General features: G+C 38.7%; 1 protein-coding gene across 1 annotated transcript in view; it reads left to right on the top strand.

The window, feature by feature from the left end:
- LOC145993976 (ATP-binding cassette subfamily C member 4-like) overlaps positions 1 to 19118 on the top strand; it is a 78259-nt gene extending 59141 nt beyond the window's left edge. Inside the window, exons 21-26 of the mRNA XM_083129999.1 lie at positions 1484 to 1611; positions 4530 to 4775; positions 9017 to 9186; positions 13578 to 13707; positions 17409 to 17519; positions 19013 to 19118. Coding sequence (XP_082986125.1) covers positions 1484 to 1611; positions 4530 to 4775; positions 9017 to 9186; positions 13578 to 13707; positions 17409 to 17519; positions 19013 to 19033 — 806 coding nt within the window. The 3' untranslated portion in view covers positions 19034 to 19118. The remainder of the gene's footprint in view (positions 1 to 1483; positions 1612 to 4529; positions 4776 to 9016; positions 9187 to 13577; positions 13708 to 17408; positions 17520 to 19012) is intronic.
- The last annotated feature ends 2444 nt before the right edge of the window (positions 19119 to 21562 follow it).

Below are 21562 nucleotides of genomic sequence, written 5' to 3'. Positions count from 1 at the left end.
AATTTGTTCGTTTCATTAAGACTTTCAGAACGCACATATAGTAGTCCAGTCAATGTATTACAGCTGATCACAAAACGGAAACAACAAACTGGTCCAAGAATTGTGGGGTCTCTCTCATTCTCCTTCTCTTGCAATGGACTGGCTAGACATGACGTCACCAGAACCAGTGTCCCGGATGTACTGGATGTATGTTTCCAAACAAACTTTCATGTGGCGAAGTCTCTATGCTTCATCATTGCAAAATGATCACAAAGGTGTGACTTTTACTTCGGTGACAGCAGTTAGGAAACGGAAAGATGATTTGCATCGTACATCAATGTAAAGACTAGATTCTGGAGAATACCTGGATAGTTTACTCATCCCTCATGGATAAGGGGTTAGTGAAGAAAAGAAAAGAAATTTGGCTAGTTTTTCAAAAAACATGTCAACTAACAATAGGAACATCAATATAGTATTTACACTGATTTGTGATAGACATCAGTATTTTGTTTCCAAACTGCTGTCAGTAACAAATGATAACCTTCTACAATCAGTTTTCACTGCGTAAGATATTTTCAATTTTTTTTTTTTTTTAAATATAGGGTTCCGAGGGTTTCAATTTTTCATGCATTTCCCTTAAAAAATATCCTTTTTCTTGCGCTTTTTCTTAATTAACCCCTCATCTGTAAGTAATTAGAACAATATCTACATACTTACCAGAATCTAATCTTTACATTGATGTGTGATGCACCTCACTATTTTGCTTGCTAACTGCTGTCACTGTAACAAAATTTATCCCTTTCCTATCATTTTCAATGCAAAAGGATAGTAGCAAGTGTGTTGAAAGTTTTGTTTGGAAACATACATCTGGGAACATCGGCTGCTAATGATGTCACCGCTTAACCAGTCCATAAACAGGGTTGAAGAACTAACAACAAAGCTCATTTGCTATTGTTGGATTTTCACGTTTGACAGGAATCTTTCTGCTAACAGCATTCATAGTTACCAGTCTCTCTAAGGTACGAGTGCAGAAAAGTAGTATAGGACATCCTAGGTACACTCCTGTTCAGATAAACTGGCACATACTTCAACTGTCCAACTTTATGTGAACAGGAGTGTACATCATCTGGAGATTTAACATTGAATCACTGGTGACTAAAGTGTCAGCTTTGTTGCCTCAAGTACTCTTCATAGGTGGCCAAATCGTGCCTAAATACCAGTCTAGTTTCAAACCTCGATTTCCACTCCAATAAACGTATTCACTTACATTGTACATCTAATAGTCTCAATTTGCATGAATGCCGCCCATCTTAACATGAGGATAAAAACGATTTGATAAAATCAAAGGCAACTTTTGAAAATAATTCTAATTTCTACATCCTCTAACTGGAAAAAGTCTTGCTGTTTAAAATAAGAAAACTGTATAGCTGTTGTAGAATATAAAAATTGTTCAGTTTTATCATGTTAATTATAAAGCATCTTATTATTTATATTTTCCTTTTAGACAATAAACCCCCTAACAACTGGCCATCCAAAGGACTGATTGAGTTTAATCAAATGTATATGAACTACAGCGAACTGGATCCACCAGTGTTACAAGGTCTGAATTTTGTCATTTACCCAGCTGAAAAGGTAAGTTAGTAACACAACTAAGGCATGATCAATTGATAATTTTCTTCAGTTATGTTAACCATAGATACAGTAGGTCTTATTTTGCATATGGTTCTGCCTATTGTTATCTAATTAACTTCTGGCAGACTCCAACAGATACAAAGGCTGTCGCAGCGAAGGTGAGACAAGATTTTTTCCTGGCTTGGCAACACTGCCTATGGTTTCGGCACTAGTCACGTCGTGTAGGATGACTCATTCTGTTTCCGTAGCCAGTTGTCACATGTTGTGAAACCACGTTAGTGAGCAGATGTGTTGATTTACGTGGAACGTGTTTCGTTTACCTCCAAGTTTTTGTGTATAACATTACTTTTCGCGATGAGTATTCAAGATGAACAGCGACATGCCATAAAATTTTGTTGGCGTTTAGGGAAAAGTGCTGCGGAAATATATGCAATGTTTCAACAGGCATATGCCGATCAAGACAGACTGAGTAGAGGCACAGTATTGCCAAGGAGTCATTGAGACTCTGCGCCAGCACGTAGCAAAAAAGAGGCTGCATTTGAAGAACACCTTCATATTGCAGCACGATAACGCACGCCCGCATACGACGCGGGCTTTTCAGGATTACGCGACGAAGAGAAAAATATAAATTTTCACACCCAGCATACAGCCCGGACCTTGCACCCTGCGACTTTTGGCTATTTCCACTTTTAAAGGCTGCGTTACGTGGTCGTCATGAAATGACGAACAAAGAAGTGATCACCGCACCGCAAGGTTTCTTCAGTTCACTACCTGACGACGAATTTTCAGACATTCACAAAGTAGCAGGAGAGTATGGATGCTTCCTTAGCTGTCAATGGTGCCTATTTTGAAAAAGATGTACGTCTACTCGATATGGCTGATTCTGAATAAAAATTTTGTGGTTTGTAATTTTTTTGTTTCGTTTTAATGATTCTTGGAGGGGTCCATGTACATGCTTGTCTTGTAACTGCTACGCAGTCACGACTTTTTGACCTATTGCACTCATTTTGGTCTCAATCGGCAGCTAATCAAATTTTCACCCTAGTACATTTGCTAGCCAATGCAGGTTGCTGTTTTCCTATACAGGAATTAGTCTCACCTTCTCTGTGACAGCCTTTGTATTTTGCCCACCCTGTCCAACAATTTCCCTATACTATTGGATGACTTCACATCCCTCAAGTGGATGCAGTTCATACTATAGTGCGCGTCAAATCTCCTGCATATGGCGATAGCCAATAGCAGCGCACTGCAGCGGTGCCATGTCGAAATCTCACACGGAAAGAGACAGCGTGGTCGAGCGAAACGCCTTGTCACGGAGAGCACGGAACATTAGATAATATAACATATAATAAACATAATGGGAGAAAAGAACATACCTGATTAGGGACTGCATAATTCTTTCAATATTCTCAAGGTGGAAGTTGTAGAGCCTTTGTAAGATATTTTGTCCCGTAAAGAGTACGTTATCTTTTTGGTAGTAGAAAATTCGCCACGATCGTAAATTTCAAAGACTGTTCTACGAACAACGTCTTTTTTCAAAGTCATCTAAATTTGTCGTTCTTTTCGGTATATTAATGTGCTTTCTAGTCTAGGTTATTGAAACATTGGAGCAGGCCCCGATCCACATTGTTTTGCCCCCGAACATATCCGAGAAACGGTAGCTTGATTCACACCACACGCTTGAGCTGTTAGATCCTGGCACTTCTTAAAGTCAATTTTACTTCTTTGTTCGTCACTCGAACACTTTTTTTTTTAAAAAAAAAAAATGTACACCTGAAAAATCACCTGTCGTGCCTGGCTTCGTACAACACTGTATTTTTCCCTCTTCTCCCGCCATCACTACCACTTGGTTTACTCAACGACATGCTGCACACACCCACTAAACACATGAAAAAAAAAAAACGAACAATGACGGTATCCTCTTCGTCAACTTCTTCTGCCATCACTGGGAACGAACGTGCCCTGTTCCCTTAGCTAATCGGAAAGTTTCAGAATGCAACAGGAACGAAGGGAGAGCAAAAAGGATACAATGCAAATACGTTTATAATAACATTGCTTCTACAGAGGGAACGGTATAAGCTACAATCACGCTTGTTTTTCGTACATACTCGCAAATTCATTATCTTTCCATCTGTTGAACTACTGACACTTGAAATAATCTATTTATATCCGAGCGCCAGGTACACGATTTAGTAGCGAGGTGAAACAGCTTCTGAACTAGGCAACGCTGCACGTCCGTGATTCGCTGGTGCTGTTCAGTCGTTCAAGGTCATATGCAGGAGATTTGACGCGCACTCTAGTTTTGAGTACATATGTAATTGGTTGTTACTAGATTTGAATGCATCCATATTCAGTTGATATTAGTTTCTATACTACCTTACTCTTTTGCACACACAGAAGATGCACTACATAGAAATTTCAGTGAAAAATCCAAGACTGAGCAGGACTTGAACACAGGTTTCTGGCACAACATGCCATTGCTCTACCGACTGAGCTACTGAGCCAGCTGGTAGCCAGACACCTGGGTTTGAGTCCTAGTTGAGACTGCATTTTTTGCTGAAATGTCAATGTAGTTTGTCTATCCTTTCATTAACTACAATGCCTAAAAAAAGTATTTTCAAGAACATGATTCCACACTTAAAAGTATTTATCAATAAATGGCAATGTAAATATTACAAATATGGGTTTGTAAATTTGAATAATTTTTAAGATGCAGTAAGTGTCTTTTACACTGTTATGATGTTGATGGCACGGGGTGTAAAGTTCACACTTTTTATGGAAGTAACTAGACAGCCAGATTTCAAATATAGTTCTGAATCTATTCATAATATTGTAAATACAAAAAATACACACGTAGATATATATATTTAGTGCAATATAATTTTAACACTCTCTTTGTTCTCTGTTTCTTATTGCAGGTTGGTATAGTTGGAAGAACTGGAGCTGGAAAATCGTCCTTAATTGCAGCATTGTTCAGACTGGCCAAAGTGCAAGGGATTATCAAAATCGACGGAACCGACACTTCCATGATTGCACTGCAAGAATTGCGCAAGAAGATATCCATAATCCCTCAAAATCCAGTGCTTTTCTCGGGGACTATTCGTAAGAACCTGGATCCCTTTGACGAATTCAGGGACAGCAGCATTTGGAATGCCCTGGAAGAGGTTTGTGCTTATTCTCATATTCAGCAATGCCTGTGGTGGCAGTAACCTAACCATTACATAGCTGCAACCATTAAACGCACACTGAATATCTGTAAGTATGAGTTTTTTTAAGTCCACTTTCAAGCACAGATAGACTAATTGTTTAAAGTAGGATCCAAACCACTATGTGCCTTCACCGGGTATCAAACCCAGGATCCTTTGATTACAAGGCGGCCACGTTACCGCTTTGCCATCGGAGATGCAATCTGTAAGTACGTAAGAGATATCTCCCTTTTCTATGCATCCAGTATTTGGTGGTTCTAATCATTTTGGTGACCATGAAAATCACCAAGTTTGCATGTGGGTGGTGGCAGTTGTCACCAAAATCAATTCGAACTATACTTGAAGTTGTACATGTTGGGAGAAAAAAAAATCCACATGGTATTGGCAGTATTCAAATTGAAGGGATTTTACATGTTGCAAATCAGCTGAATGGAATTCAAATAGTAACACCATTACAAGTAACAGTTACTTTTTCAAGTGACAGTAACTGTAATGAGTTATTTTTTTTAATTAGTACCAGTACATTTTCATGTAACTACATAGTAACAAAATTAAGTATTACTTTTCAATTACTTATCTTTACACTTTCACAAGGAAGGAAATTTTCTTCAGCCATTTTTTTTTGTTTTGCTCGTGGGTGAAAAATTGGACAATTTGAAAATTATAAAAATTATGAAAAAATGTACTTCTATAACCAAAATCGTTGATAAATGTGAATGATAATGTACTGTTTTATTAACCTTTCAAAGATAAGAATCAGAATGTTGAAACTGGTTTGAACTTTGTTTACCAATTTTGTCTGATATTTATACAAGCGTTATCTGGAAATCAACCTCTGATGAGCTGGTAAAATTAAAAATAAAAGAAAAGGGGGGTGGGGAGGAGGATATACATTTATTATATCTACACTACTTCTCAACATAATCACCTAGCAAACTAAGACACTTGTCATATCAATGCTGCAGATACTTGTATGCTCGTCACAGAGAGTTCCCACCAACCTCAAACAGCGCTTGTCAGTTCCTCTGACAGGTACGTAAAGAAAATAAAACTTTGTTGTCATGACAATACAGTGTTTGCATACGCACGATCATTAACCCCAGCAAGCAAAGCATCCACTTCATCAGTGCTACTCCTTGTAGCAAGCAATGAGACATGCCAGATGCCATTAGCACCCTCCCCCTCAAGTGGAGGATAATTGCTCTATGATCCAATTTGCATTGTGGCTGGTATTCATTGGAGGTTTAACACCCATGCACGAACCTTCTATCACAAGCACATACAAAAGCTTGTGCATAAATATAAGTTTCTCAATTCACTTAGTGATTATGTTGAGAAGTAGGAAAGATATATGCATAATAAATGTGTACACTAACATTTATCTTTCTTTTCCTTTTATTTCACCTGCTCACAGGAGGTTGATTTGCAGATAACCTTCATATATCAGAAATCATATTTTTCATATCCCTAACAAATACTTAACTACTATGCTTGATTTCATTCATTATTCTGGCTGACCTTAAGTCACATACGTGGGCGTACCCAAAAGAAACCGAACTAATTTTGTGGTGAGCAGAGCTTTTGTAGTACCGTGTTTTGCCACTAGGAGCGCATAGAGCGAACCTTCCTGAGTCCGTAAGCCGAGTGCCATCGCTGAAGCAGGTCAGGACACGTTTCAGCAAAATTTAGAGTGACAGCTGTTTTGTGTGATCGTCGTTTTTGCAATGGCTGATTTTCGGGAACAGCGTGCGGCAGTGAAATTCTGCTTTTTGCTCGGAAAGAGTGGAACAGAAACTCTTGAAATGTTAAAAACGGCATACAAGGACAATGCTATGGGGAAAACTCAAGTGTTTGAGTTGTTTTCCCGTTTCAAAAATGGTGAAATGTCAATTGATGACAAACCTCATTCTGGTCGTCCTTCCACGGCCCGAACACATGACTATGTTGAAAAAATTCATGAAATCATCAATGAAGTTCGACGACGGACCATTCAGAGTTTGTTCCGCAGGATCAGACAGTTAACCAGGCTTTCTACTTGGAAGTTTTGAAACGATTGCGCAACAGTATGCGGCGGAAGCAGCCCGATTTGTGGCAGTCGGGTAAATGGTTTTTCCATCATGACAATGCCCCGGCTCACACAGCCCTGTCTGTACGACAATTCTTGACCAAAAATGATATGACCCCTGTTCCTCACCCCCCATACTCACCTGACCTTGCCCCGTGTGACTTTTTTTTGTGTTTCCTCGAATGAGAGGAGACATGAAAGGAAAGCGTTTTGCTGATGTTGCTGAGGTGAAGAAAAAAACGACGGAGGTGTTGTTACGCATCACAAAAGATGACTTTAAAAAATGTTTTGAAAAATGGAATCAAAGATTGGACAAGTGTCTTAATGCAAGTGGAGAGTACTTTGAAGGGGATTGAAGGTTTGTACTTAAATTGTGAATAAATAAGTTCACAAAAAAAATTAGTTCGGTTTCTTTTGGGTACGCCCACATATATGTAATAAGGATGAAACGTTAGATATCTATATCCATTAGTTTACATGTAATCCTTTTTTTTAATTTTTTTTTAAATTATGCCATGTCCATTGTGACGGTTGATATACTTACATAAATATCATCCCGCCACAGTCACTCTCTTCTCTTTATTTACGAGAGTGAGATATGTCATGCGCCGAAACAATTCATGGATCATTACGTAATGTATCAAGTTGCGCAGTTTTTCGACAGAGGCCGTTCGCTGCCTCGGCTCGTCATTCGCGCATGCGTAATAGACTCGTCGTTTGACCAGCGGTCGGAGCTGGGAGAGCGAACAGTCACGATAGAGATCTCTTACACGTGTTACCCAGGACAGACCAGGATTACTCGCCAGCCGGAGCGGAGAGACGAACAGGTATATACTGTAGTTCGTGAAACAGGAGCCCGACCTTTTCTTCCCCTTTGTGGCGTATATGGCATGGCATTGTAGCTAACGTTATACGTTTGAGCAGCCCATTTCGTCCTAGTCATCAGGACTTTTTGCCATTACGTAACGGGGAAGGAAGAAGGTCGATATGGGGCTTTTGTCAAATTCATTGTATTAACATGCATACGCGAATTGTGTAGTAACCGATTAATCCTTCTAAATTATTGAGCCACTTATTTTTGAATTGGTTATTACAAAGAAATCAAGTAGTATTAAATCATGTTTTTTTGTGTGTCTCTCCACTCCGTAACCGGCTGGAACATTGCGAATACCCCCCTTTTATTTGATAACCTGATCAATGACTTGTTTCGGCAACATCTCTAATACTTTTTCCACAATTATTGAGACATATTTCATGACAGGGTGTAGGTATTTATATTTAATTGTTTTAATATTTGATGAAGATTTGGGAAGGGATTGAATGCATATATATATATATATACAAACTAAATTTTGGGGAGAGATCATTGTTATTTATTGTAAGTTGTTTAAATTAGAACTATAAATAAGAAAGGATAAAGTAGGGAATAAGCGAAGGTGAAAGTAGTACTTGGAGGTTCGTTTAATTCCAATTTGTAAACATTTATAGACTTAGGGAATTTTCATTGAACTGTTACATTTTGCATAATTTAAAATATTAAAAATATTGTTCTGATCAAGTCACTGTTACGCTTTTTACAAAAACTAATCTGTCTATGAATAAAAGTTTGTTTAAATGGAATATTAATTTTGATCAATTCAAAAAATAGACTAAGTGATTATTCTTTTGCAAAATGACTAGACCTAGCGTAATCTAGTGGATTGGAGAGAATTTATCTGGGTTGTTTAGGGGCGTACGTAATTTTCTTGGGATGGGGAACTAGACGATTCCCCCACTTCTCAAGAAGTTTACGTTAACCCAGATTGCATACACTCGGCGATTTAAGTTGTTTTTGTGTCCTGGAGGAAATCAAAAAACGAATCGATCCACGAAGTTCAGGGTCCTACACTGGGCCGGGCGAATTAACAATTTACAGCAGCCGTTTCTACAACGTTGTACGTTTCAATATTGCCTTTTTAAAAATTTTGGGTATCGGGTAGCCACGGTACGTGCAAAATTGAAGCGTAATTAAATAAATAAATAGTATTCGCCACACCATCAAGGCTGAAACACACCCACTCTAAGAAAGACGATTTTATTATTTTATTATTATTGAAATTGTATAACAGGTTAACAATTTCTTCCTCCCCATTAGGTGGAACTGAAAACAGCCATAGCAGACATGAATGGGCTGAACACCCAGGTGTCGGAAGGTGGAAGCAACTTCAGTGTTGGCCAAAGGCAGCTCATTTGTCTTGCACGAGCGATTTTAAGGCATAACAAGATATTGGTTCTTGATGAGGCTACAGCAAATGTAGATCCACAGTAAGTGAATTAGTTTAGAGAATGAGTGAGTGAGTGAGAGAGGAGAGAGAGAGAGAGAGGAGAGAGAGAGAGAGAGAGAGAGAGTGAGTGAGTGAGTGAGTGCATGCATGCGAAACGTGTGTCAGTGGGAGATTAATAACCTTCTGCCATGGGTGGCAGATGATCCTTTTTTAGGTGCAAACTTTTAGATTCAATGAAGGGTTACTGTTTAATGGTTCCGAATTTTTAACGAGTTTTGTACGTTGTATAGAAGTATTAGGAAGTACATTAGAATACTGGAAACAATCATGGAAATAAGTTCGAAACTTGGAAAAACTATCTAGTATAGTTGAAAGCTTCACTAGATATTACTTACCGGAGAAATAATGATTTGAACAGTAGCTTAGAACAAGTAACTGTGCTTTGCAGTGAACAGCCCCTCTTGGTTTCCATTTGTCTCAGACATGGAGTTTTTGCAGATTTTCATGCAAGGCTCATAGAGGGTTTCGTGCTTGAAACCAGATGTTATGTGATATGTGTTGGAATAATTTATGGGTGTTATTTTAATGCTAGGAGCTCTAAACCTGACCCACCTAACCTGGCACTTAAAGCATTTAGGGATATTTTATTAATGCCCGGAGCCCTAAACCTGACCTGCCTAACCTAACAATGAAAGCATTTAGCGATGTAATACCTCTTCACACTCCACCAGGAGCGCCGACTTGTCAAAATTATTGAGGGAGCTCTGATCACTGAAAAAAAATAATAAATGACTCACTTCCTCTCTTTTTTAAGTTTTGGCCTCAGTGTTCGGAATCTCGTAAAAGCCCATGAATTCCTCAAAAATGTTAATTTTTTTATTTACAGTTCGAATGCAAAATGTCAATTGTTCACGGATGGATATGTCACAAGCTTCGTCAACCATATAATAGCAAAATTTTCCCAACTTTTAATATCTGCTACCACGGACCGCAAAACAGATTCTCTCTAATACAGGGTAAGTCAAAATGATGGACCCAATTTCAGACATTTATTCTGTGAAATATAATAAACAAATGTTATTGTGAGACATGTGCTAAGAGAGGTAAACTGTCAAAGTTTTTTTCAAACAAATCACAAGTGTTCTATGTGAGCACCTCGCACAACACGGCACACATCAAGCCGATACTCTATCTCCTGCCAAACCTTGTGTAGCATGTTGAGGTCAATATCAGCAATGGCTGCTGTGATGCGGGCACGCAGGTCATCCAATGTTGTTGGAAGTGGTGGTACGTAAACATGATCCTTGACAAAACCCCACATGAAGAAATCACATGGGGTCAAGTAGGGGGAACGAGGTGCCCAATGAAGGAGAGGTCGATCCTCTGGAGATGCACGGCCTATCCAACGTTGTTCCAATGCCCCATTGAGATGGTCCCGAACGCTGCCATGGTAATGCGCAGGGGCACCATCCAATTGGACAATGTAATCTGCGCTATCCTCTGCAAGCTGTGGAAGGAGCCATAGTTGCAGCATATCAAGGAAAACAAGTCCTGTCACAGTACGTTCATGGAAGAAAAAGGGCCCATAAATCTTTTCATGGGAAATGGCACAAAAGGCATTCACTTTGGGAGAATCGCGTTCGTGTTCCATAAATTCATGGGGGTTAGCAGTTACCCAAATCCTTACGTTGTGTCTATTCACTTTCCCTGAAAGGTGAAAAGTTGCTTCATCACTGTAAATTAACCTCTCAGAGAACGCATCCGTTTCCATTAATGCGAGGAAATCAGCACAGGACGCGCGCAAAGCATAATCAGTGTCTTTTAAGGCTTGAACTAGTTGCAAGCGGTAGGGTTTCATTTGTAAACGTTTCCGCAGAACCCGCCAGACAGTTTTCTGTGGAAGTTGAAGTTCTCTCGCTGCCCGGTAGGTGGACTTCCGTGGACTTCGCACGAAACATGTGCGCACTCGTTCAACTGTCTCTTCCTCAATCGACGGACGGCCAGTTGATTTTCGTTTACAGATGCAGCCCGAATCTTTGAAATGTTCATACCACTTACGAATGGCCTTCCCCGTAGGTGGTTCTCTCCAATATTTGGTACGGAAATGCCGTTGCACACTAATCACAGACTTGTTCACATGATAATCAAGCACACAGAAAGATCTCTGTTCTCCGGTCAACGCCGTTTTCCTGCTCGCTGCTGACTCCTAGCGGTAGAAAGTGGAAACACTGCATGGACACTAAACTTTGAAAGTTAATCTTTCGAAGCGCATGTCTCACAATAACATATGTTTATTAGATTTCACAGAATAAATTTCTGTAATCGGGTCCATCATTTTGACTTACCCTGTATATCAATTATCTCGTTCTGAATGTCACGTGAGAGCCATTTGTAGCCCGAACGTCCCATCCACTCTCCTAGTTCATGCACATCTTCTTTTGAAACTCTTTTTAGTAAAAATGTTAACAATACTCATAATTACATACTTAATATATAGTAATAAGTCATGTGTTTTGCTGTCTCTGGTCATAACCCCCCCCCCTCCAAAGTTGATGGTTTAGCGGTCTCAGCCCCCAAAGTTGATGGTCTAGAACATTTCATATGTGTATTTAAAGTTAAGTTCATGTGGCACAATTCAGAGTAAACTTTACAAGAGAAGCAAAATAATACATTATATCCTCTTAAGCAAAATTATTTGGTGGGCTCTGCCCCCACATCGTTAACATTGGGGGGGGCTCAAACCCACCCAAGCCCCATGGAGTCGGCGCCTATGCACCCCACACACATTAAGTAGATGGCAGCAGCAATGCATATCCAAGACGATAGTGGTCCCAGGTTCGAGACCTGGTGGAGGCACATAGTGGTTCAGATCCCACTTTAAACTGTAGGTCCAGTCCCTATTAGCCTTACTGTGCATAATGGGGACTCAAAAAATAAAGACGACAGTAAATGAATAGCTACTCACAAAGAATCATATGAATATACAGAAGAGAAAAATCGTTCTCCAGATAACATGCAGTAAGAAATCACTAAGACTTTGAAGGATGTGTTAACAGACATAAATAGAAATCAAACCATGTTAAAGATGCCTGTGTACCACGATTAATTCACAATTAAAGAATCAGAATTTGGGCCCTTGCTTGGTTTATTTGTTTTGGTTACTCTATATAAAAAAATTAAATGACTAATTTCTATGTCCTAAGTGTAACATAATTAGTGAGAGCAATTGTCATGTCATGATGACTACCTGGAACCATCAGAATCATGAACAATGTCAGGTATGACATAAGATGACCGGACCCCTCTCCGATTTTCTTCATATTTGGCTAATGACGAATCTCAAGTTAAAATTTATCGGAAACATCTCGAAATTGCAAAATAATTGTGAACCATTGACGTTAGCCCCACGAACCATTGACGTGTGGTTAGGTTAGTTTCGGCAAACATAGTTAAAATTTTGTGTCGTGGTAATATCAGGAATATATATATTTCCTTGTGAAACAAAAAAAATTAGCAAAAATCGATTGGTTTCCATTCCGAAAACTAATGCCTTATTTTCGTTTATTTTGCAATTTCTAGACCTTTCCAACAACTTTTAACTTCAGATTCGTGATTAGGAGGCCTCAATTAGTGAGTATACCAAATATGAAGAAAATCGGAGAGGGGTCCGGTCATCTTCAGTCGTTCCCATTTGCTTGAAAGAAGCTCTTTCCAGCTTCTTTCATACTCGGGCCCTTCTTATGAAATGATTAGACTATCAGACTAGGTGCCCGGGGTCGAGTCATGCCTTCAGCATGATACGATTCTGTCATGTAGTGGCAACTTGATGACTTACACTTGACAATCTTCTTCTGCCTTTATTGTCATAACTTAGGGGGTATTCCCCCCCATCATTTACATGTTTGTATGTGCATTCACTTATACCTAAGCACTTAAAGTATTGCTTGTTATATTATATTTGTATTAAAAAAATAATGAAGTTCAACCATGTTGTACACCCAATGACAAAAGAAATGGTAGGCAAATTATCCATTAACATTTTCATTCAGTCTGCTTTCCAAAATGTGAATGAATTGGAATAAAAACTTCATTAGTAGAGAACAACATGTGCTTCTAATGAAGACAACTCCGTTCCTTAAAACAGCACAGGATGTAGCTAAAAGAATGAAAATGATGGACAATTTGCTGTTGGCTGTACTAGATGATATAATGCTTTCCACAGATATAAGAAAATGGCATTCCCTATTTAATAATGGTCCTTAATTTTTTCTACCTTCTCAATTTCTCAGAAACACAGATTGAAATCTCGTCAAATCCTGATTATCTTCTATTTTGCATTCAAAAAAGCTTGCATGTGATTTTACCATGGTTGTTTGAATTCAACTTAGATTGCACAAAACAAACTACCTATTGTTCTTATTAATATTTCAGGACGGACAACTTGATCCAGCAAACCATTAGGAAGAAGTTTTTAAAGTGCACTGTTTTAACAATTGCGCACCGATTGAACACTATTATGGACTCGGACAAGGTTTTGGTCATGGACAATGGAAAAATGGTGGTATGCCTAATTGTAGAACTTATAATTCTCATAAGGCATAGTATTTCTTATTACAGTAGAGTGGGATGCACATATGTACTATCAAGGAAATTTTCCTTCACCACGTCTATTCTCTTGGTTCTACGCAATGAGATCAAGAAGTGAAACCAGATAACATTTTTACACTTGGCAACAAAGACAGTTTTGCCCTTTGCTTATTGGAGTTTTCATTTCATTGCATTCACTTTGCAGAAAACAAAGTTAATGGTAATGACTAATTCTCCTATTACTTCTGCTGTGGACTGGACATTTAGCAGTGTACCAATACTCATTTGAACCAGATTAATGCAAACCTCCATGGATTTTGAATTTAAAATTGTGGGAGCAACAGCACTTAGGCTATTTTGCTGCCGTCACATTATACAGGGGCCAGCCACTTACCATTACAAATAACAACTCTAACGTTGCATAACTAAAAATCTTAAAATCTTCTGACTTCTGTTAAAAGCTGAGGCTGTAAACGGGCACTCGGCACACACAAGGACAAAAAACACGACAACACACACAAAATTACACTGGCCACAGTGCCAGTCGCCAGACCCTCGTTAAGTCTTTAGTCCAGTGTGCACTATGTGGAAGTGAGGTTGACTTTTTGGTGCCTACCTGGAAGGTACACCCCAAACCTACATGGAGAATGGTTGGCAACACACTCCACAGCAGGGGTCAGATTCGAATCCCAGCATGGTTATGGCTGTTCTCTGTGACTGTCCCTTCATCATATCATCACTCATCATCACAATTAGCAAAAAGTGGCAGAAAAGTGATGCAAAATAACATAACTTATGTCAAAAATTAAATTCAAGCAGAATAGCCTCTTGGACATAAACTAATATTACATAAAATGTAATGTTGCATTTACAACAGGCAAGGACATAGTATCACAGGCAGGATGTTTCTTTATGACACACAAAATCTATCATCAAACAATGGGGTGTAGAAGTATTACTCAGCAAATTGTACCTGGCTATTTTCATTAATTTTTCTCTTGTATCCTACATCACTTAAAAAATGAATCTGTACTTGATTCTGGTACAGAGGTTGTCAGCAGCTTGCTTGGAGTTTTGTTTCAATTCTTCAAGTTCTACTTGTGTAAATCAAAGAGTATAAACTTGGTGATGGACAATTTGTCTGGTAATAATTATATATCGAACTCTACATAATGCAGCTTGTACTTTCTCTCTGGCATTCCTAAACCTGAAGGCTCATCACAGCAACACAAGCCTCTCGCGTGCCCCTGTCTTGGGCAAGGTTCATACAATCTTGACCATGCTTACCAATTTCCTTCAGATCTATTGTCAACACAGCCCTTCCGTCGTCTTCATGGCTTTCCTACAAGTATCTTACCATGAGGTTCTCCAGCTAGGAACCTGCAAATTTCTCTTTCCTCACACACGTGTGTCACTTAACCTGCCCATCCAAGTCTTCTTAATATAATTATTCTAACATTAGGCCATTAATAAATATTATGCACTTCAATATTACTTATCCATTTTATTATTTTTTGAAGATCCAATAACTCTTTTCTACGGATTACATTTGGGACAAGGTACTGTTCTACATCTTGTCCTGGACGATACATTTTAACCACTACCTTATATCTGCACCAGCACATTCTCTAATACAATTGCTGTTTCACAAAATTATTCAAATTATCAGACCCAGTGGTGAACAATTTGGTTTCTATACCCAGAGGTAGTGTGCTCTAACTCTGTCTAACGGGTGGGTGGTGAACTGGTACTGAACATTTTTGCCAATATAGTGAGCGTGAAAGGAAAGATGTGCCATACATTGTTTGATGTCTGTTATTTGGCGTTACTTTTCGGCCACTCTTGACTAATCACGACATTGAGAAGCAATATCAACTAAAGGTTAAAAGATTAAAAATCAGTAACTTACGTGTGTGAGCATGAGATTTGTCGAACTACGTTTCGAAGGTTATACTACCTCCTTCTTCAGGTTGAAATGATGTTTTTAGACACCTGACATGGTGCCTCGTCGAGAAAGAGTTGGTTGAGGATTTAGGTCAAAAGGTATAGGAAAAGACACTTTCTAAAAAGATGATGTAAAATACACATACTAAAACCGCGCAATACTCGTATAAAAATAAAAGAACGTTCAAAGCTGATGAAGGCGAACTGCCGATCGGTGCTCGCGGTAGGCATCCCTATTGAGTTTATTCCTATTATCTGCGCATATATAGGCTGCCTCATACACATTCCTACCCAATTTATTGTTAATTTTCCTGATGACTTCTCTTTTGGCGATCTTATGCTGGTTAACTAATACATGTTCAGATAATCCTGTCTTGGGTATACGCTCCATTACATCTTTATCGTGCTCACCCCACCTAATTTGCATACTTCTCCCGGTCTGTCCCACGTATTTCTTTCCGCATTCACATACTATCCTGTACACTCCCTTTTGATCTTCAGGGTTATCACGCCTATCTCCCCCTCCCTTTCTTATAAGACGTGAAGTGTTTTTCAATGCTCCGAGGTGCTCTCACCCCACATTTTATCCCGTATCCCCTTACGGATTTTTAAATTTTCTCGGAAACATAATAAAGATATTTTGTCGCATAAGAAGAAACATTCTGCACTGGTAATCAGAGTTTTTATTAGTCATTTTTACTCCTCAATCTGAAAATACTTATAATTACTTGACTCTTATGCTTTTGATACATACCTAGTCTTACCATAAATACTGTCCCAAAGTCGTAAGTAAATAGACACAAAATGGTGAGAGATATTGTAATATCAGAATAACATGAGGTGCATGGATGCATTATGAACCAAAATCACAAATAATTATTCGAAATGGCCACCTTTAGCACTGACACACTTCTGAAGTCTTCGTGGCCACGCATCAATTGAATTACGCAACACATCGACTGGAAAATGAGCAACTGCCTTCAGAAGAGATCGACCGCTTTAAACTTTCAATATTGGGATGTCTCTTCTTCCAAGCCATCTCCTGAAGCTTGGATCACAATTTGTAGTACAAAAGGTATAGGTCTGGACTTGCAGAAGGCCAATCTGAAGTGGAAATGAAGTTTGGAACATTTGCTATGAGGGCACGCTCCATTTCTGTGAAAAAGGGGTAAAAACATCAGCCAAAGTGTACCAGCAGACAGTGCTTGAGAAACTATGCAAGAATCTTACCGACACCATCTTCCATGGAGAGAACTGGAGCTTCCAGCAGGACTCAGCCCCAGCACACAAAGCACGCACCACCCAGCAGTGGTTGGAGGCAAATGTTCCTGACTTCATATCCACGTCAGATTGTCCCTCTGCCAGTCCAGACTTAAACCCTTTGGACTACAAATTGTGGTCCAAGCTTCAGGAGATTGCTTGCAAGAAGGGACATCCCAATATTGACAGTTTAAAGCGGTCTCTTCAGAAGGCAGCTGCGGAGTTTCCACTTGATGTGTTGCGTAATTCCATTGATGCGTGGCCACGAAGACTTCAGAAGTTTGTCAGTGCTAAAGGTGGCCATTTCGAATAATTATTTGTGATTTTGGTTCTTAATGCATCCATGCACCTCATGTTATTCTGATATTACAATATCTATCACCATTTTGTGTCTATTTACTTACAACTTTGGGACAGTATTTATGGTAAGACTAGGTAAATATATACTCCTGAGAAAATACTTTGTTGCAGGAAATGAACCAGCCTTACATCCTGCTAAATGATGATAGCAGCTACTTCTCACAAATGGTGCAGCAAACAGGCAAATCCATGTCAGATCAGCTTTACAAGATCGCCAAACAGGTAATGTACAACTTCATAGTGCTTTAAACTGAATTGGAGGTATCAAAATCCCACTCGCTGAGGGTACACTTATGCAATATGTGGTTTCAGTATCCAGATCTATCTTTAGTCTGCGGAATTGCCTCAGTTTTCATAATTTTAACCAATATGCATTTCCCCTGGACGAATTATACACATCATATGTTCATTTACTTTTCTTGATTGCTTACAGTTCTGTAGAGCTTGTAGAGATGAGGAGAATATGTTGAAAAATTTATAAAAACGTTCTCACATATGAGCCATTTGTTAACTTCCAGAGTGTGTTGTACAGTCATGGAAAAAAAAACTTCTCCCATAGAGCCTTAATACCAGTAGTCTTAACGGAGAAATATTTCTTTCCATGACTGAACACAAGAACATCATACAGTGGATCCCCGATTTTATGTTCCTCAATTTTACATTTTCCAGCATTATACATTGAATCTTGATGGTCCCAACAAAGTAAAATGTTATAAAATTTTCCTATTTTACATTTTCCCGCATTTTAAGCTTTTTCAGCTTGGTCTACTGAAAAACGTAAAATCAAGGTTCCACTATATATGAATTGCAATAATGCTTTCTGTAATATGCTAAAAATTAAAATACATGCACACAGATGCAATGTTCTTTCTTAATATATTCTTTACATTTCAGTGCTTCAAACATGCACCTTTTTCAAGAGCTTCGTTGGTTATAAAAAATATTCAGTTTGTAAAATGAATTTCACTGATTAACGAGACACAATTTCGCATACATTTTTAGTATTTTGGTTAAGAACTCTTGAGGAAATTCTGCAGACTGAAGACAATATGCCTAAGACATTGAAATTTTTCCCACTTTAATGAGAAACTCAAAACCAAAATTTTGTGACTATTGGCATTAGTGTATCTTACAAAAGTGGATTTTCAATACACCCTCTTAAACAGGGTATCAGAATATAGTGGAATAGTTCAAGATTTTGTCTTTGATGCAAAATTGTGTTGGATTCAATTTCTGGAGGAAACCCCAAGATTTCAATGTTTATCTAGCATAGTGGGGGCTTTTAGGGAGCAACTTGAAAGTAACAGCAGTCCATTGTCTAGACAGTGGCTATGACTCAATGCGCTGACCACATGTGCAAATTAGAAGCTGCTTGGTGGAGCTTGGCCCTCTAAAAACTATTGAACAGAATGAAGTAGTTTACTAGGAAGCCAACAGCTGATTCACTTACTCTGCAAGAAGCTGACTGACCAATTTAACAATTAACAAAAATTGATATCTGCAAGAGATTTGCCTAGTTTTACCTTCCCAATCTCAATTAAACGCACAATGCTGATACGAGTGTTTGTTGTGTATTTTTCTTTAGTTTGTTCATATTTGTTCTTTTAATTGATGACTAGTAGGACCACAGTCACTGAAATAGTCATCTGGCACATGCTCTCCTACTATATTGTTTTACCCACATGAACATTATTTTTAATTCTGTATCTTTTCAGGCCTTTCTAGCCAGAGAATAATACTGCTCAATGGGAAAAATGTGCAATTATATGTATATATTTGTATCTATGCAGAATTCCTGAAAATAAAACTTTTATTAAAAAAATTAGCATGCAGTGGAATTTTCTTCATGCTTAACATGCATAAAATACAGAATAACAATCTGGTAATTAATTTAATGTTAATGTCAACCATGGACTTAACATGTTCATTTTACTCAGATTGTGAATCAATAACAATGTACATTATAAAGGGAATGTTCATTATTTTATGTTCTGGGGTGATAGAAGTATTGTGGTGCCATTTCGAAGCAGGGCAGGGAAGCAGAAACAATGAAAGTCATCATACAAGAACTTTTCTTTATTGTACATTTCATTCGAAAATACTATTAACAGTTCAATGAATATTATTTAATAGGGAGTCATGAAAAAGCAAAAAGAATATAATATAAAATAAATATCTCACCAGCTGCAGATGAACACAAAAATGTGAAAGAAAACCACCCATGCAAAGGTGGGTTCTTTTGTGGAATTTTACTAATAGATAACATATTACGTAAGTATTTGACGACATAGATATCATTTTAATTTTGTTGAATGTTTTTGGCATCACCCCATGTGGAGGCATTGGTAATATGCAAAATATATGAAAATGAAATAACTGTTGTGGGTCTGCTCATTTGCTTGTTAATTGTGTCACCATGAGATTGTGAGAGATATTACATTGTGTTACCTATGAAAAAGTCTTTTCAGTTTCAGTTATATTTGTATGTTTTTTATAATTTTGCATCAGTTTTCTAGCTCACTAGAATTAATGTGCCAATATAATACATAATGGGTTAAACAGAGCCAGTATTTACCCACACATTGTTGCATGCTGTTCTAATCACCCTGCCACAGTAGTTGTATTCATTCCTTATTTTTGTTACATCACAAAGGAACACCCATTTTCAGGGCAGGTAGTGATAATACATGCACCTCTGGTGTGAAGATTTTTTTTAGTTTTCTCAACTCCACATTATGCAAAGAAAGACTAATCGGGACTGGACCTACAGTTTAAAATGGGATCTGAACCACCATGTATTGAAACTGGGATGCCTAGATTACAAGATGACAATTCTTTGGTGTGAAGAAAATAAACTGCTGGCTTAGAGATAAACTGGCATGATCAAGTTGCAATGGAATACTTCATATTTTTAACCAGCAGAATAGTTTCTAACAGTTTAACCCTTAGTACGCCGCGTGGTCTGACGAAAGTAAGCCCAGTGTCGCCGAGGCTTTGAGCGTGAAATTTGAATTCGTATACATAATGGAGAAAAATCGTAATAACTCTGGCACTATGGGACCAATCTACTTCGGATAACTTTTGTTTTGCAGGTAGAACATCAGTGCATGCAACCATGTAAAATTTGGATGCCCCAACCGTGGGGGGGGGGGGGTGTACGGGTGGGGCCTGCATCCCCCGAATTTCAATGAAAAAATCATAAAAATGTGGAGTTTGCCCCCTCTTCTCCAGCTACTTTGGGGAGAAAACCCGAACTTTTGCTTTTTTTCGTTCGCACTTGCATCTTGTGTAGCTACTGTGAATCTATTTCTTCCCTGTTCGACTCGGCTCTTTGTGGAAATATGTCCTTGTGGAAATATGTCCGGAAGGAAACGATTAGGAAACGATTGTGCAACAATTGTGCGTTAGGGAAATCGATGAGCTGTTATATGATACGAACTGTTTATGGTGATGGATGAGGGAAGGGAGCCTTTGCAATCGTTTGTTTTGTCTCTACTCTGGATAGACTCACGCTTTTGGCGCCTCTGGCTATCGTCAAGCTTCATTGCATTTCTAACATAGAGGCGACAGAAAGCTGACACCGGCAAACCTCATCCAATCCCCTCTCCCCTTGCCCCCCCCCCCCGCCACTACTTCAGCTGGATCACCAGGTCTAAACACAAAGAAGAATGTGTGCCTTATCAGTACTAAATCACAGCATTGGAAGCTTGGAGGAAAACAGCATCGTAAATACCAAGCATTCATTGTGTCTGTCAACTGACCAGCAAACACGTGAGCCCAAAGCCCAAACACGTGACATATTCCGAGAAAGGAGGGGGGGATTTGGAATTTTCGTAAACACGATTGCAGAACCTGTTCCCGACCGAACTGCCAGTGTTTCAACCTCAATATACAAATATAAGTGTGGCAAACCCTCGATAATTGTATCTAAAGCTGTTTGTTGCATATGTGCCACAGCGGCTACAAGGGACATACTTTTTTCGTTGCACCTGTGCAACGGGGGCGAACTAAGGGTTAATAAAATAAGCAATTCAATCTTGCAGTATATTATTATCTGCAGCTACTAAGATATTTTAAGATATTTAATTAATTTCTAATGATCAAAGAGGTTTTCTCGGGCAATAAGCCAGGTGATTTCCGGATAGGCTTGTAAGCTTTTGAGAGGTAGCAAAAAGTAAAAGAAGTAAAGTGCTCCCCTGTGCATAGCACCATGCCATGAAGGCATATAGGGGGTGTGGGGGTAACGCCCCACACTTTCTTGATCC

The sequence above is a fragment of the Lepisma saccharinum genome, chromosome 10 (genome assembly GCF_977018435.1).
Source record: "Lepisma saccharinum chromosome 10, izLepSacc3.1, whole genome shotgun sequence".
Classification (NCBI taxonomy): domain Eukaryota; kingdom Metazoa; phylum Arthropoda; class Insecta; order Zygentoma; family Lepismatidae; genus Lepisma; species Lepisma saccharinum.
The sequence above is the reverse complement of the archived record's forward strand: the minus strand, read 5'-3'. Positions and strand labels throughout refer to the sequence as shown.